Source organism: Schistocerca gregaria, chromosome 2 (assembly GCF_023897955.1).
Source record: "Schistocerca gregaria isolate iqSchGreg1 chromosome 2, iqSchGreg1.2, whole genome shotgun sequence".
In the NCBI taxonomy this organism is placed as follows: domain Eukaryota; kingdom Metazoa; phylum Arthropoda; class Insecta; order Orthoptera; family Acrididae; genus Schistocerca; species Schistocerca gregaria.
Genome location: NC_064921.1, coordinates 826,817,372 through 826,836,036, shown reverse-complemented (window position 1 = coordinate 826,836,036; position 18,665 = coordinate 826,817,372). Strand labels below are relative to the sequence as shown.

General features: G+C 40.6%; 1 protein-coding gene across 1 annotated transcript; it reads right to left on the bottom strand.

Moving 5' to 3' along the window:
* Window positions 1-581: 581 nt before the first annotated feature.
* Window positions 582-17,845, bottom strand: LOC126335177 (transcription elongation factor SPT5). The gene is made up of 2 exons (XM_049998171.1): window positions 17,571-17,845; window positions 582-5,545 (listed from the first exon to the last, which is right to left on the bottom strand). Exon 2 carries the CDS (start codon window positions 5,532-5,534, stop codon window positions 1,950-1,952), a length of 3,585 nt encoding a protein of 1,194 aa, XP_049854128.1. The 5' UTR covers window positions 5,535-5,545; window positions 17,571-17,845; the 3' UTR covers window positions 582-1,949.
* Window positions 17,846-18,665: the final 820 nt, after the last annotated feature.

Sequence of the window (18,665 nt, the reverse complement as noted above, 5' to 3'; positions counted from 1 at the left end):
ATTTATTGACCCAATGGTATGTTTAACCCACAGCTTGTGGAAGGTGTAGTTAATCCTGGATATGGATTTGTGGTGTTTCTTCCCCCCTACATGACAGAGCCCTTTCTTTCAGGTTACTGTGAACAAGAATCAGGATACTAGTGTCCAGGACTTTTTGGGATAGTGGGTGAAATCTATCAATCAAAATCTCAGCAATTTGGTAGCTCTGTGGGATATAATAATGAATGAATGGCTTCAGCTGAATACAGTATACATGAAGAAACTTGCTCACACACTTTCACATCAAATGGTGGCCATTAACAAGGCTAGTGCAATTTCTTGTGGGAAGGACTAATTTTTTGTCCACTTCACTTATCACCAATACTCTACAAAATTACAATTTTAACCTCTGTTTCTATCTGGTCTCGTGTTTCGCATTCCCCTGAAAATATGCAATTGGTGGGTAACAGGTGACAAGTTTCCATAGTGCAACTGAAAAAGGTATTAACAAGGAAAGGAAAGTATAATGGAATGGTAAATGACAACTTATAGTGGCCAAAATGACATAATATTTTTCAAGAATGCAACATATCAAACAGAGATGTATTAAATATGTCTTTATTTCAACCATGCAGATTGCAATTTAAATACCATTTTGCATATAAAACAGAGCAAGAGCAGAAATATGAACAACATACAGCTGGCAAAATTATTCTTATACAAACTAACATAAAATGCAATGTGTAAATGTAAACTTTATTTACACAGTAATCACATTAATCTCAGGAAACAATACAAAGTCTCACAGATAAATCAGTTAATTTCACAGGACTGTTATTTCCCCTTATAGCATAGCTGTTCCTCATTTGTCACTTCTTATTATGGTCCTATAAAAAATAGTACCATCGTTATTGATGTGAAAACATTGCTAGCTTTCTAATCTGGGATAATTACTTGAAGTGCCAACAGATATGACTGCAAAGAAGCAGCCTGTGATTTCATGTCTCAGTATTGTATTACAATCATAATGCACAAAATGGTGACTTAGCTGGTTGTTACCTAATTTCTTTCTACTCAAGATATTAAATCTCTTAGGCTAGCAGAGCCTATTTTTTCACTTCAATAAAATAGTACAAATACATATTTATTTACCCTACTGCCTTGGTCACGCACTTTTCCAAATACTTCTATTCTTTAATTATCTCTAGCCTTTGACAAGATGTCAGTGTGGCTGAATATATATATGGCAATATCACATACCATTGTCTCCCAGTCCTTGCTGTATAAAGTTTCTATGAACTAGACTTTTCATGTATCCTTGTATAACTCATTCTCTTTTCCCTTGTAGTTCCAAAATAAGTAATTTGAAATGCAATTTGTTTATGATTTGATAACTGCACTCAGGTACTAAGCTGATTCTAGAAAACATGCTCTTTCATTTTTCAAAGTTCATATCTGAGACTTTCGAATTTTACTTCATTAACTGTGGTATGAATCTGACAAGCCTTACTGATGAAATAGGCATAGACTAAGAATATTCAAAATAGTCACCATTTCTATATACCTATTTTCAAAGAAAGAATGAATGAATGAATGAATGTATGTAAAGAAAAAGAACGGAAATAATAATGGACTAACACCACTTTCAAATAATAAGAAAAAATTAAAATTTTTAGCTTTTATTTTATGTTCTGGCATACAAATATCCCTCTCTCAGGGTTGATGAAAGACCATTACAGACTATTACAGTTTCAGTTTCAAAAAATTGTAACTAAAAGAACCCCTATCACTTATATTGAGAAGGGAAGTCATACCCAACTACATAATCTAAAGATGTGTAGTTGTCCAACATAAAGAAATAAGGTTATTATGACTTATTTCAAAGTGCAGTAACTTTGCAAATTGTGTGTAAATGATTTACATTTGTGTGATTAACAGAAAAAGAAGATAAAGTGTATGTGTTACAAGCTTCAGTGAATAGTTCTCAATTTGCATAAAAACCTGAGCTGAAGCATCTTCACATCTCCAGACTCAACTTTAACAACTCCATCCTGATTATCAATAGAGATAAGTTTTCCTACAGCTTCTCGCTCTTCTCCTAAAATAACTTTAACCCTGTCACCTTGCTGTGGCAGTACTGGTTCCAAGTGCTCAGCCAAAATGTTGACTGTGCGATCTTCCTGAAGTAAGAAAACTGAGCACATACCTCCAGAAATTCCAGTAATAATTCCAGTTTGACCACTTAATCCAGTATCCTCATGTGTGTCTTTAATCCTCACTTCAATGTCTGTTGTATGCCATTCTTGCTGCAATTGCTGCTGGTCTAAGCCAGAACCAGGTGTGTGTGGATTAAACGGAGATGCTGCTCCTGGTGTCACAGGACTATAAACCAAGGGAGATGGAGTAGCATACTGAACACCGCTAGTTGGAGATGGTGTGTAGCCTGAAGGACTTGGAGTTGCAACATAAGCAGAGGGAGTGCCACGGTAACCAGGTGGAGAAGGCGACGGCTGATATGGAGAGTATGAGTTGTCTGAACCATACATAGTTCCTGGTGTCTGAGGAGTAAGTGGACCCCCTGGCTGATAAGCAGGTGTACTGGGATTGTAAGTGGGTGAGGGAGAAGCATCATCAATTGGATAGCTATCAAACTCATTAGGTCGGCGAGGAGTGTTTGCAATAGTTGGATCCCATGCTCCTGATCTTCCTGGTGTCTGTGACCCATCATGAGAAGGTGTCATGCCACCAAAATGTGGTGTGCGAGAACCTGCATCATATATGGGTGTCTGGGAGCCGTGCATCGGAGTTTTGCTGCCGTCACGATATACTGGGGTTTGTCCTCCACCATATGCTGGTGTTCGGCTGTATGACGAGAATGAACCGTCCCTTGTTGGAGCACCCACTACAGCAATGTGAGACCTATCCACAGAGATGGTTTGACAAGTTGAATGCAGCTCAACCCTGGCAGTTGATTCTGTCGCAACTTTAACAATTCCAACATTTCCTTTATAGGGTCCACCAGTAATTTTTATCGTCTGACCAATTAATTCTCGATCTCTTCTCATACCACCGCCACGACCTCTACCTCTCGCACTCCCACCACGAGCACCTCCACTTGGATGCATTGGAGAGGATATGTGAGGTGACATGAAACCTGGAAAGCCACTGTCCAAACCACCAGACGTGTTGGAGTTTTTGTTACCACCAGCGAGCTGCAAATGACGTGTTTTGCAAACAAAAATACCACCATTGTCTAAGTACATTCTCGAATGGAGGAATGCATAATTTCTATACAAATGTTTTATTTCACCATCACGGCCAGCATGAGGCCCATCTATTACCTTCACAATATCTTTTCTCTGAATTGTATTTTGATCATAATCAAGTGCTACAGTATACCTTGACTCCTTCCTTTTTTGTAATGCTTGAGGTTTTGCCTCAACTACTTTGCCTTGCATACTTAAGACATGGAAATTCTCTCTCTCCAATCTGACGATAACACCAACAGTCTGTGGATCCAACTGCACACAGTCACCCCATTGATACTGCCCCAGAGAATCAACGCCTGTAGCCATATCTGGACTTAACTGAATATCTTTAGGGAGAACCTCTAGTTCATGCATTGTGAGATCTGAAAAGAGAACAACACGATTCTCTTCAACTCTTACTATAAGGCCAGTGTCTCCTTCATACCGCCCAGCAATGACCTTCACGTGATCTCCCATACGGAAATATTTTCGCAATTCTGATGCTAGGAACTCCAGAGGTTCTGTAAGTGCCTCATGCTTAGGCATAACAGTTATCATGTTGCCATCTATGGTTAAAATTTTACCTTGAAGGTTCATCAATTCACCTTCACAAACTTCAACATTATCTCCTGTTGAGAATGAATGTGTTGTTGCATCATCTTTCGATGCTGTAGTTGGCAATTCAATATCAATTCCTTCTGGAGCTTCTTCAAACTTTTCTAGCTCCGACAATGTTGGTTTGACACCATCTGCAACTATGGCACTCATTGTAAAATTTTTATACAGAAATCCTTTCCTGGAATACCGGTTTCCTTCAAAGATAAGGAAATCTCCATCACTTGTAACTTCACCCCCAATAGCCCTAATTGCCTCAGGATCAAATGGTTTTGCTGGTGGGCGAACTTTCTTCTTTCGTTTTGCAGAATCATTATCAGGCTGTGAAGTCCTTAAGGCACCTCTCAGTCTCGTGTAGTCAATCCTAGGAAGCAACTTAAGGTGCACTTGATTCTGTGCTAAATCAACATAGTCCACCTGTGCAATGTCATCCCTATATATGCTTCGTTTTAGGCGAACCCACTGCTTAGGTTTTAGTCCAATCTGTTCCTTTACCACTCTCAGAACATCTGTCATTTCCTTTATGGGAACCATCTGCTGTTGCCATTGTCCCATCCTAAGATTGCCAACATTCTGAATAGCAGCTTTCACATGGGGTTGCTTGTAAGCTTCAATGTAAATATATCCCTTCACATGCTCTGGTGCAACGACAGATTTTATCTGCAAGGGTTCATTAGTGAATTGATAAGCAATAAATTTTCTCATAAGCAGCAAAGCTGTATTTTTCTCCTCTCCTATGCGACATTTGACCATCCACAAGTTTGGATCTTTAACACCAGGCAATAATGTCTGCTGTGTGATCTCATCAGACATTTCTTCACCTCCATCACCAAAATGCCTGGCAGCAATAGATTCATCAGCATATTTCTTTCGTAAGTATTCTTCAATTTCATCTTCTTTCTGGGAGTCCCAAAGATTGGTGCCTCGGCGTCTTCCTTCAATCTCACGAGCTGTGGGTCCATGTTCATCAAATTCATTCCCTACAATTCCTATTTCCTGGGCTCCTTCCTCCCATTCATCCTCATCTTCAACCTCATCATCTACCTCAGCTTCATCAATAATAAACCCTCCAAAACGATCTTTCTTCTTTTTCTTACGTGGTCGGTCATCTTCCTCTTCATCCTCCTCTTCGTCGTACTCATCTTCATCTTCCTCCTCCTCCTCTTCTGAATTAAGATCTTCTCCTTCTGGCTCCTGCTCATCTTCAACTTCTTCCTCCTCCTCACCAGGTCCTGCTTCTTCTGCTTCATCATCACGAGTGGAGCGGCGACTTCGACCAGACTTCTCCGACCTCTCTGATCTCTGGTCATCGTCTGAGGCATTTCCATCATCTGACTGGTTATCAGCATCTGATTGGTTACCATCTGACTGGTTACCAACATCCGACTGATTGCCAGCATCTGATTGATTACCAACATCTGATTGATTACCAGCATCTGACTGATTGTCATCTGACTGGTTACCGCCATCAGATTGCATTTCAGCATCTGAGTCATTCTCACCACCTGACCTGTTACCAACGTCGGACTGGTTGCCTGCATCTGACTGGTTTCCATCATCTTCGTCCCCTGAGCCTACGTCACTTCCACCTCCAGCATCAGATCTTGCATCTTCAGCTTCTGAATCACTTCCCTGATTGCTTCCTCGGTCACTCTCATTGTAAGAATTACTGCTGGCTTCAGAATCCGACATGATATGGGATTCTGAAACAAATCAAAGAATAAAGGTTTTAATTAGCTTAAAAGATTACTATTTAATTTTTGTTATACCTACAGATAAGTCATTGGTGCAAAGTATTACAATCACGGCTCTGGTCAAGAGCGAAAAGAGCTGAGACTCATTCCATGGGAAAATAAAATTGTTCAGCTACGCTTCAACATAGAACTCTATGATTAGACACATACTACCAACACACAATCTGTAGCCTTTGCTGCCTTACCATTAAACCGTCAAATGCTGAAGCTGCAGCCACTTAGCACAAAAATTCCAAGTGACATCAGTAATCATACCACTTTTTGGCTTCAACTGTTAATCTTCATTATTGCTACATTAGTGTTACAGTACAGTTCCTAACATTCTCAAGGTGACAATCATACTTACAGGTTGAGACATCCCCTACAAAGTTACCTCAGTTACTCAGAACAGCTACTTGATCTTTGTCATTCTTGTTTGCTTAAATGCCTCCATTTACAGTAGTTCTTGACACGCAGCATTGATTCCAGACATCCTCTGCACAATGTATGACCTGTTTACTTAAACACTATTAATGACTCATTCATTCTTTTAACTCTATTGTAACTGTCTGCATTACTTTTTATAGTAGATAGCATTTCAATAGACACTGCAATAGAGACCTTGCACCCAATAAGGCTTGCATCTGAATCAGATGACTCATGAAGAAAGTTCAGCCTCACATGGTTTGTGCGAAATTCTCCCCCCCCCCCCCCCCCTCCTTTTTTGTAGGAGATAATTCCCAGGAGCCCTCCATGTCTGGCAGGCTTGGCATCCGTGCACCCACTAGTGCAGTTTTCTTTTTACATCACATTGCTTTGTTAATTAAATATATGGGTTATTTTAATCTTTTTAGTATTATTGTTGTTTTCTCACTATCAGTAAGTACATAGGGATTACTAAATATTTTATATTGAGCATAAGCGCATGGTAATTCTATTTTTATGGTCAGGTTAGGTGGCATTCCTAATTGTTCTTTTGGGCACTTTAAAAAATCCAACTTATTTCTGGTGCATCACTATTCATTGATTGTAACCACAGCATGTGATCATTTACCTTGTACTATGTATGCCATCCAGCGGCGAAACAGGTAACTTTGTAGGGGATGTAACACAAGAGAGCTTAAGCAACATCTGTACCACATGTACAATATCCATGCAGCAATAAACCCAAATTAGCCAACTGAAAATAAGTATTCCTTTTCAAAGAGACAAACGGGAATCCAGTCAAAAGAAATGACAACAAACTGAACGACAAATTGAAACACTAGGAAGTATCAAATCACTAACAGATAGCAAACTATCCATATAATTAATTTGCACTCAAGCAGAATGTGTGCTGCAGCAATGTACATTAGTTCACTCACAGCTAGTGATTGTTTGTTTGTTTTGTTTAAGGGCACAAACGCAACTGGGGTCATATGTACCCAAGTCAGAACTACAGAACACTAAAGATCATTGGAAGGAATTTAGGAACTAGTGGGCTGAGGTATGAGGACAGCAGCCTCGTTTCCTGGCAGACTGACATGACCAGGAACCCACAAACATCACTGTGGCTCTATCAAGAGTGAGCAAGTGACAGTTTTCCTGGACCCATTGCACAAAGGGATGGGCAGTGTACAGTGCACAGAGACTTTGAAGGGTACTGAGCGAGGCACCAAGGACGAAGGTACACTGAAAACCATGGTCAGTCCGAGGGCTATCAATGTGTACAGAAAGGTACTATTACAAATTTCCATGCAAAGATCATGAAACTGAAGGCGATAGAGCAAGGCTAGGTAGTGTCCTAGTGTCCTTAGGTAGCAAATGCAGGCCAAGGTGAACATGGAGCACCGTACAAAGCCAAGGTGGTGAAGGGTTCACACCCACTGGGAAAGTTGCAGGTAGTGTGAAGTTAAGCCACCAGAGCAAGGGCCGAATGCGGACTCAAAGGGGTAACAGAGAAGAGGGACGCACCCCATACTGGTGATCAAAGGGGTCTCTAAAGAAGGAGGCATGGGATGGGTGGGCGGCCATACAGGGCAGACAAACAGCATGCATACCTGCTGAGGAGAAAGTCACGGCGGTATGTCAGTGGTAGTTCAGCAGCTTTGGCATACAGACTCTCAACCAGGCTAGCATAAAAGATGTCAGTGACCAAAGGATACCACGATGGTGGATAGTGTTGAGACAGCGTATGAGAACAGACATGCAGACACACAAACAAAGCCCTTAGTCTAGTTTCAAATAGGCAAGGGGCCGGTACGAATGGAGGAGAGTGGTTCAATTTACACCCCCGAAAGTACCATTGAGGACATGTAGGACAATGAGCTACCCTGTACAGCGGGCCACCAGGTAAGACGCAAGGGAGGACCAAGGAAGTTTCCTATCGAGCATGAGCCCCAAGAATTTCATAGTTTCAACGAATGAAAGGGCAACATATGTAAAGATGGTGGGGTGAAACCAACTGCGCCACCAGAATTTCACACAAACAGATTTGTCAGTGGAAAAATGAAAGCCATTGGTAAAGTTCCGTGAGAAAAGACAATTGACACATCACTGAAAATGCCACTCAAAGAGACAGGTTCACGGAGAACTGCAATAGATAGCAAAATTGTCAACAAAAATGGTGCTGGAGATACCAGGCAGAAGACAGGCCATTATAGGGTTAATGGTGATAGCAAAGATTGGTTGGTTGGTTTGGGGAAGGAGACCCCCAGCGTGGTCATCGGTCTCATCGGATTAGGGAAGGAAGTCAGCCGTGCCCTGTGAGAGGAACCATCCCAGCATTTGCCTGGAGTGATTTAGGGAAATCACAGAAAACCTAAATCAGGATGGCCGGATGCGGAATTGAACCGTCGTCCTCCCGAATGTGAGTCCAGAGTCTAACCACTGTGCCACCTCGCTCGGCTGATAGCAAAGAGGATGATGCTCAAGTCGGAACACTGTGGCACACCGTTTTCCTGGATAAAAGTCTCACACAAGGCAGAACCCACATGTACATTGAAAATGTGGTCTTTTAAAAATTCCTCAGGGAAACAGGGCAGGAAGCCGCAGAAGCCCCACATGTAGAGAGTATGGTTCTCCAGCAGGAGTCTTAGGCCTTCTCCAAATCGAAAAACATGGCCAACGTCTCAGATTTCTGCAGAAAACCATTCAGGACATGGGTGGACAAAGTAATGAGATGATATGGTCAACCACAGAACGGTATGCTCGAAATCCACACTGTGCAGTGGTTAGTAAATTGCAAGACTTGAGCCACCATACCAGTTGGGCATGAATCACCTTGCAAACACACCTGGTGAGGGAGATGGGGCAGTAACTACAAGGAAGGTGTTTGTCCTTAGTGGGCTTAGGTATGGGTATGACAGTGGCTTCAGGACAGCATCTGGGAAATGTGCCCTCTGCCCACAAATGGCTGTACGTATTAAGCAGAAAGTGCTTGCCTTCAAGAGGAAGGTGTTGCAGCATCTGGTCCTGAGATGCGAGGATAGAGATGAACTGAGGGCATGATCCAGCTGCCTCATAGTAAAGGTGGTGTTGTAGCACTAATGATTCTGAGAAGAGAAGGGCATAATCCGAGAAGCCTCCACTTGTTTCAGATGGAGGAAGGCCGAGTGATAGTGGGAAGTGCTCAAAATTTCCGCAAAATGGCAGCCCAAGTTGTTGGAGATAGCAATAGGGTCTAGGAAAACATCGTCTACTACAGTCAGGCCATAAGTTGGAGCCATTGGAGGTTGGCCCACACAATAGAGAAAGGAATGGAACTGTTAAAAGAACTGGTGAATGAAATCCAGCAAGCTTTTTGCTATCCCAAAGAATGCGACGACACTGTGCATGCATCTGTTTATAAAGAATACAGTTTGTCATCATCAGATGATGGTTAAAAATGTGGAGAGCACATGTCCGTGCGGAAATTTCGTGGCGGTATGCCTCAGTTCACCAAGACCCTGGGACACGGCATGGTAAAGGGGAAGTGCGAGGAATGGTCAGCAGCGGCAAGGATGAAGTTTGTAAGATATTCGACCTGGTCATCACTCCCGAAAAGCGCACGGGAAAAACGAACACCTAAACATTTCTATTCAAGCTCTGATTTTTCTTATTTTATTTTGATGATCATTCCTACCTATGTAGGTTGGGCTCAACAAAATATTTTCGCATTCGGAAGAGAAAGTTGGTGACTGAAATTTCGTAAAAAGGTCTCGCCGCGACGAAAAACGTCTTTGCTGTAATGACTTCCATCCCAACTCGCGTATCATATCTGCCACACTCTCTCCCCTATTATGTGACGATACAAAACGAGCTGCCCTTTTTTCCACCCTTTCGATGTCCTGTCAATCCCACCTGGTAAGGATACCACACCGCGCAGCAATATTCAAACAGAGGACGAACGAGTGTAGTGTAAGCTGTCTCTTTAGTGGACTTGTTGCATCTTCTAAATGTCCTGCCAATGAAACGCAACCTTTGGCTCACCTTCCCCACAATATTAACTATGTGGTCCTTCCAACTGAAGTTGTTCGTAATTTTAACACCCAGGTACTTAGTTAAATTGACAGCCTTGAGAATTGTACTATTTATCGAGTAATCGAATTCCAACGGATTTCTTTTGGAACTTATGTGGATAATCTCTCACTTTTCGTTATTTAGCGTCAACTGCTACCTGCCACACCATACAGCAATCTTTTCTAAATCGCTTTGCAACTGATACTGGTCTTCGGATGGCCTTACTAGACGGTAAATTACAGCATCATCTGTGAACAACTTAAGAGAACTGCTCAGATTGTCACCCAGGGCATTTATATAGATCAGGAACAGCAGAGGTCCCAGGACGCTTCCCTGGGGAACAACTGATATCACTTCAGTTTTACTTGATGATTTTCCGTCTATTACTACGAACTGCGACCTTCCTGACAGGAAATCACGAATCCAGTCGCACAACTGAGACGATACCCCATAGGCCCGCAGCTTGATTAGAAGTCGCTTGTGAGGAACGGTGTCAAAAGCTTTCCGGAAATCTAGAAATACGGAATCAACTTGAGATCCCCTGTCGATAGCGGCCATTACTTCGTGCGAATAAAGAGCTAGCTGCGTTGCACAAGAGCGATGTTTTCTGAAGCCTTGCTGATTACGTGTCAATAGATCGTTCCCTTCGAGGTGATTCATAATGTTTGAATACAGTATATGCTCCAAAACCCTACTGCAAACCGACGTCAATGATATAGGTCTGTAGTTAGATGGATTACTCCTACTACCCTTCTTAAACACTGGTGCGACCTGTGCAATTTTCCAATCTGTAGGTACAGATCTATTGGTGAGCGAGCAGTTGTATATGAGTGCTAAGTAGGGAGCTACAGTATCAGCGTAATCTGAAAGGAACCAAATCGGTATACAATCTGGACCTGAAGACTTGCCCGTATCAAGCGATTTGAGTTGCTTCGCAACCCCTAAGGTATCTACTTCTAAGAAAATCATGCTAGTAGATGTTCGTGTTTCAAATTCTGGAATACTCAATTCGTCTTACCTGGTGAAGGAATTTCGGAAAACTGCGTTCAATAACTCCGCTTTAGCGGCACAGTCGTCGGTAACAGTACCATCAGCACTGCGCAGCGAAGGTATTGACTGCGTCTTGCCGCTTGTGTACTTTACATACGACCAGACGGATTTTCTACCAAATTTCGAGACAATGTTTCGTTGTGGAACCTATTAAAGGCATCTCGCATCGAAGTCCGTGCCAAATTTCGTGAGTCTGTAAATTTTAGCCAATCTTTGGGATTTCGCGTTCTTCTGAACTTTGCATGCTTTCTCCGTTGCCTCTGCAACAGCGTTTGGACCTATTTTGTGTACCACGGGGGGGGGTCTGCTCCATCTCTTACCAATTTATGAGGTATGAATCTCTCAATTGCTGTTGCTACTATATCTCTGAATTTGAGCCACATCTCATCTACATTTGCATAGTCAGTTCGGAAGGAATGGAGATTGTCTTTTAGGAAGGCTTCTAGTGACACTTTATCCGCTTTTTTAAATAAAATTATTTTGCGTTTGTTGCTGATGGATTTGGAAGAAACTGTATTGAACCTAGCTACAACGACCTTGTGATCACTAATCCTTGTATCAGTCATGATGCTCTCTATCAGCTCTGGATTGTTTGTGGCTAAGAGGTCAAGTGTGTTTTCGCAACCATTTACAATTCGCGTGGGTTCGTGGACTAACTGCTCAAAATAATTTTCGGAGAAAGCATTTAGGACAATCTCGGAAGATGTTTTCTGCCTACCACTGGTTTTGAACAAGTATTTTTGCCAACATACTGAGGGAAGGTTGAAGTCCCCACCAACTATAACCGTATCAGTGGGGTTTTTATTTGTTACGAGACTCAAACTTTCTCTGAACTGTTCCGCAACTGTACCATTGGAGTCTGGGGGTCGGTAGAAGGAGCCAATTATTAACGTAATTCGGCTGTTAAGTATAACCTCCACCCATACCAATTCGCACTGAGTATCTACTTCGACTTCACTACAAGATAAACCACTACTGACAGACACAAACACTCCACCACCAATTCTGCCTAATCTATCTTTCCTGAACACCATCTGAGACTTCGTAAAAATTTCTGCAGAACTTATTTCAGGCTTTAGCCAGCTTTCTGTACCTATAACGATATCAGATACTGTGCTTTCTATTAGCACTTGAAGCTCAGGGACTTTTCCAGCACAACTACAACAATTTACAACTATAATTCCGACTGTTCCTTGATCCAAGCACGTCCTGTATTTGCCATGCACCCAATTGACATTGCAGTCCACCCCGTACTTTCCAGAGGCCTTCTAACCTAAAAAACCGCCCAGTCCACGCCACACAGCCTCCGCTACCCGTGTAGCCGCCAGCTGAGTGGGCCCCTTCACAAGAGGGTGCATGCACTTTAGGTGACTGTTTGCACCTCAGGTCACACGTCTTTAACACCTGGCGGAGGGACCAATCAGCAATTTGAGAAGGTAGCAGCTCACACAATCACCCCTCCCTGGGCCTTGCCTGTACCAAAGGGTACATGTGATCCCTACCTGTTGACCCAGGGCTGGGAGTTACACGTCACCCAGTCACCAGTTATGCAACAGACACGTGGGCTGGCCTTCAGGAGCACGCAGGGAGGGCAAAGTAAAAGAGGAATGTCAAATGCTGATATGAAGGAAGGATAGGAGAAGGGAAAAAAAGAATGGAAAAGGGAACAAAGAACAGTGGGGAGATTGCTCTTACGTAAGCAACGTACAATGTGGAACATTCCCAATAAAATCCGAGACGTGTTCGCCAAGGGGAGGGAAAAAGAATAGGATGATAGACATTGCTGCAAGTGCTGGGGCCCGGTGGTAGCCAAGCACAAACCCACCAAGAGTGGCAAGACTCCTGGGGCAAAAGCTAGTGATGTTAGAGTAAAAGATTCAATCACCGTAAATGAACTTGTAATAATGATGAATGACAGGAGAGCGAAGGAGTGCTATTACAAAGAGATGTAAGGGAAAGGCTAATGGGTGAAAATATAGCAATAATAAACTAACCTCAGACATCGAGAGGAAATGTCTCACTAGGGGCCTTGTGGCTTGGCCCCTTTTGAGTTTCTTCACGCTCAAAGTTTTTAAGGTCAATGTCCAGATATCAATTTCCTAAGTCAGTAAGATGTACTTTTCCAAAATACTTAAGGAAAGAAAAAAAACTGTTGTGAAGTATAAAAAACTTAAAAAGTGTGTTTTCAAATGAGCTACCCACAGTACATGTACCATTCTAGTCTTGTGACTGCAGACAAACCTTTTTCACTTCTATCTGAATTATATATATATATAATCAAATGAAGATGTGAATTAAATTATAACATACATTTAAAAAAATTAAGAGTACCATCTTTTTATCACCAACCACATGAAAATGGGACTATTTGTAATGAATTAAAACTTGGTACAATTATGAGAAATGTGTTACCGTTAAATGATAAACACACATTAAGCAATTTTTAACAAGAATAAAGTCTACTTTCAAAGGTACTTCACATGTGTCTGCCTGCCGTTCAAAGACTCTCCTATGTAGTGAGTAGCAATCTATTTTATTTCACTGTTGCTATATATCCATCCCAGACTTTCCATTGTCTAATATTATTGTTTGCAATAGGCTATTGTGTTTTTATTTATTTGTAATCTCTAGGAATAGAAAAGTATTTTGTTTTCTAGCTGATTTCCTGCATTTATGTACAAATTTTACTATGAATGCTCACACTTTCATGCAATCAGCAATTAATAAAACATTTTCATTAGAAAATTATGATTCAATGTTCAGTCACGTAATTTTTAATTTGATAAAAAAATATAGAATTGAAATATATGTACAAAAGCTCTGTCTGCAGCACAGCAACAACACAAGAATGCTACTGCGCAATGGGTTGTTGACTCGAAAAAACACAGTGAGAAACAAACCAGCGACCTCGCAATTAACAAGGCTAGAATGCTACGCACACGGCTACAGGCAGCTCTGTGAAGATCATCTATTTATTTTACTTTACAGCACTCTTGAATATTAAAGTAGATTTTTTAGTGTTTTTGATAAATCTATCAAACTGATGTACTGAATTTTAAATTCTATAAGGACGAAAAAAATGTATGACGGCAAATCTGCGAGGTCTATTTTTTATGTCTCTTTGTGGGACAGAACACAGCAATCAAACATACAATGATAGAACTAAAAAGTGATCACACATAATATTACAGACAAATTTCATTAACGAAACTTTACAATCAATTGCATCAATACCAGCCAGTAAAATGCAAGATTTGGTTTTTATTTGCTATAGAAAGTTAGAGATTTTAAAATAATATTAATGTATCAGTCATGGTACTGTTGAAGGGCAGGGTACGTCTGCAATTTGTTCAAATCAAATCAGCAGTCAACACAAAGCTACGATATTATCACATCAAATCAACTTTTTTACTCTGACATGTTACACACCTGACTTTACCTTGAATTACATACTAGTTACAGTAAATAACTCAGATTTATTTAACATGATTATAATAATATATAATCACAAGATGAGGCATGTATTAAAGCTAAAACGATTTCCTTGCATGTGTTCCATCTGAACACAGTATAGAACGAACATTTAAAAAAAATGTTTTAACAACTTGTGCAGTTTTTTTATGAATATACTCCTAAGTTTTTAGTATTGGATTTAATTTTATGTTTACAGGTAAACAAGTTACTGATACCCCATGAAATTTCATATTTATGTGTGATTTGGTTTCTTTTTAAATACATCATTTTTATGGATGTGGGTGTAGTGATACTCATTTTAGCTGAATATGTAAAATGTTTCTGAAGAAGAGAAATTTGTTAGCATAGAATATACATTTAAGTGTCAGGAAGTCGTTTCTGAAAGTATTTGTATGGAGTGTAGCCATGTATGGAAGTGAAACATGGACGATAAATAGTTTGGACAAGGAGAGAATAGAAGCTTTCGAAATGTGGTGCTACAGAAGAATGCTGAAGATAAAGTGGGTAGATCACGTAACTAATGAGGAGGTATTGAATAGGATTGGAGAGAAGAGAAGTTTGTGGCACAACTTGACTAGAAGAAGGGATCGGTTGGTAGGACATGTTTTGAGGCATCGAGGGATCACAAATTTACCACTGGAGGGCAGCGTGGAGGGTAAAAATCGTAGAGGGAGACAAAGAGATGAATACACTAAGCAGATTCAGAAGGATGTAGGTTGCAGTAGATACTGGGAGATGAAGAAGCTTGCACAGGATATAGTAGCATGGAGAGCTGCATCAAACCAGTCTCAGGGCTGAAGACCACAACAACAACAACAACAACATGAAAATTACATCAATACCAGCATGTTTTGCAACTCCCATCCCCTGCAGATACCACTATTTCATGATTTGTTGGTAATGGTTACCTAACATCTACATGTTCATCCACAATAGTGATAATAAATGTGTGCTATTCCTGGAGAATTTGTCAAATTTAATGTGAGTTACTGCATTTTTGTTTAATCTTTGTCTTTATTTCTTATTTGACAGAGAAGAGACTATATATTCCACACAAATAGCCTACTACGAATTCCTGTGGATGTCTCTTAAGTGTTATATTGATTTTGACATTACTGAAATTTGGATTATTTTTAAATGTCAAAATTGTTTCTATTCAGAGCTGGATATATAATGCTGTGGTTGCCATTCTGGATGAAGAGGAGTCACTGCTGATTTCCTAGTTTTTTCCTTCACAGCAATCACAATCATGAAGAGTGCAACCTTTTTATTCAAGCAGGCCAATTAAAAGTTTTTGTCAATTCTACAAATGGCACAAACACATAAGGAAAGTAATCCACAGGATTCAACAGCAAAACACTGTTTAGGTCTGAGACTGCCCAAGAGAATTTGGAAACGTCAACTTTGAGAAGTAAATGTATTCCACAATCAATGAACATCACTTCCAACTTGTTTGACAGCAATCCCTTTTTGCCCTTAAATTGTATCCTAGTATTATAACATAAACAAAGTTTGCTAAATTTGTCATCCTTAAAAAAAGTTTATCACTCGATTTTTCAGTGTCACACAGAATTTACGCAGGGTTTTCACCTAAAACAATAAATCCCGTAATTAATGAGTTTGTGTATTGCTTCAATCACTCCCTCGGAAACTCCATAAACTCTGTGGTTGTCTGACAGAGTTACAGTTTGGTACTGTAACTAGGGCCTACGTCTGAATCGGAACTTACAATGGGACTCATTCAAAGTTTTGCTTTATATTCGAACAGGAGTTGGCTGTGCATAACACAATTCTTCTTCCCATTAAAACACATTAAAATTACAAGACAGGATTAAGCAGAAAATGAACAACTGTGTTTCTTCATTTCTGAAATGTTACATGACCGTATCATCAAAAATGATGAGGATAGGGCCTACATGGAAACTAAGTCAAACAAAAGTAAGATGTCTTGTACAGCAAAATGTGTCGTTACTAATGAATGTTGAAAGATTGGACTTTGGTTCAAACAGCAAAATATTAAGTTAACAACAACAACATCCACTAACAGCAAACAAACAGTCTATAACAAGTACTTCAGGAAATCACTTCACCTGACGTTTGAACACTTTCACTGAGATGGGATTACCCGACGAATGTTTTTCCCAAGAAGTAAATAGTGTACCAACTATTAGCGGCGTATTTGCCAAATCGATGATAGACAGCGACTCAAAAATCATAAAACCTTTACCATCCTAGTCCCAAAAATTCGACAAGCATGACTTACGGGGTTCTTAAACGAAAAATGATTAATAACAACAGCCAATAATCACGTATGACAGAAAACTTCCATACATTTACATGTAATCGACAGTAAGGCGTGTAACACTGGACTGCCTAGCATGTAATGACGTAATATATTCAACCAAATAAACAATTACGTTTTCTTATTTCATTCAGCTATTTATTCTCTTTGATACTGATGCTGACGTAATATTACTTTCACTACCTGAATTCCTTCTCGATCACAGTGAACAGACAAGCAGTAGACCTGTTTATGCACCACACACCCTACACAAGCCTTATTTCGTTGGATGATGTTTACGAAGCTCAATTTTTTTTTTCCTTACATAAAAAGAATGTCTCGAACACGACTGTCTTTCTCCGTCACACTAATAATTAAAAATACGTGAAAATATTGACACTTCTAGTAATTCCAAGCTATGGTGTTACTATGTGTCAAGTTTGTTCCATATCACAACAGAAATCAATCGTTCATCCACTATTGGGACGTTTCGAAAATACTGAATGCAGGTCCGAAGCTTATTAAATGACACATACACCAAATAAACAAACGTCCTACATAAATAATGTAGACATGATTGCATGATCGATAATTTATACGGAGAAAGAATTAAAACAGATGAGTGCTTTTTGTGTCTATTATTAACAGTTGTTACTTTAGAGCCCTAGAACGAAAACGAGCGTCAAATTTAATATCATTAATTCAACCTACCTTCCTTATGTCACAATAGATCCCCCAGTTAACTCGGACCACTTTCAGCGCTTATCCTTCGTTTATTAGAAATCACAAATTTAATGTATCGGACAGCGGTTCACTTCTCTTGAAATTGTTGCAGGTTTTCACAAAACACCACGTATTTTCATGTTACCTTACAATAACCATACGGTATCCATTTACAACGGAGGATTGTAGATCGAGTTATTTCACTCCAGTATCGCTCTGATGTGCTTTGGAATTCGTGATCCAAAGATCGATCGTAGCAGTCTAATATCGAAAGAAGGCTCAATATTGAAAACATACAGGGTGTTTCAAAAATGACCGGTATATTTGAAACGGCAATAAAAACTAAACGAGCAGCGATAGAAATACACCGTTTGTTGCAATATGTTTGGGACAACAGTACATTTCCAGGCAGACAAACTTTCGAAACTACAGTAGTTACAATTGTCAACAACAGATGGCGCCGCCTCCTGTATGTTTCGGATAGCCCAAAGCAATCACACGATCATCGAAATATTCATTCAGGAAATTAAAGACGTCGGCCGTGCAATGTGGCCGGGCACCATCTTGCATAAACCACGAGGTGTTCGCAGTGTCGTCTAAGGCAGTTTGTACCGCCACAAATTCACGAAGAATGTCCAGATAGCGTGATGCAGTAATCGTTTCGGATCTGAAAAATGGACCAATGATTCCTTTGGAAGAAATGGCGGCCCAGACCAGTACTTTTTGAGGATGCAGGGACGATGGGACTGCAACATGGGGCTTTTCGGTTCCCCATATGCGCCAGTTCTGTTCATTGACGAAGCCGTGTAGGTAAAAATAAGCTTCGTCAGTAAACCAAATGCTGCCCACATGCATATCGCCGTCATCAATCCTTTGCACTATATCGTTAGCGAATGTCCCTCATGCAGCAATGGTAGCGGCACTGAGGAGTTGCCGCGTTTGAATTTTGTATGGATAGAAGTGTAAACTCTGGCGCATGAGACGATACGTGGGCGTTGGCGTCATTTGGACCGCAGCTGCAACACGGCGAACGGAAACCCGAGGCCGCTGTTGGATCACCTGCTGCACTAGCTGCGCGTTGCC

Excerpts from the sequence above, each read along its gene's own strand:
- LOC126335177 (XM_049998171.1), bottom strand. The coding sequence starts at position 5,534 with ATGTCGGATTCTGAAGCCAGCAGTAATTCTTACAATGAGAGTGACCGA.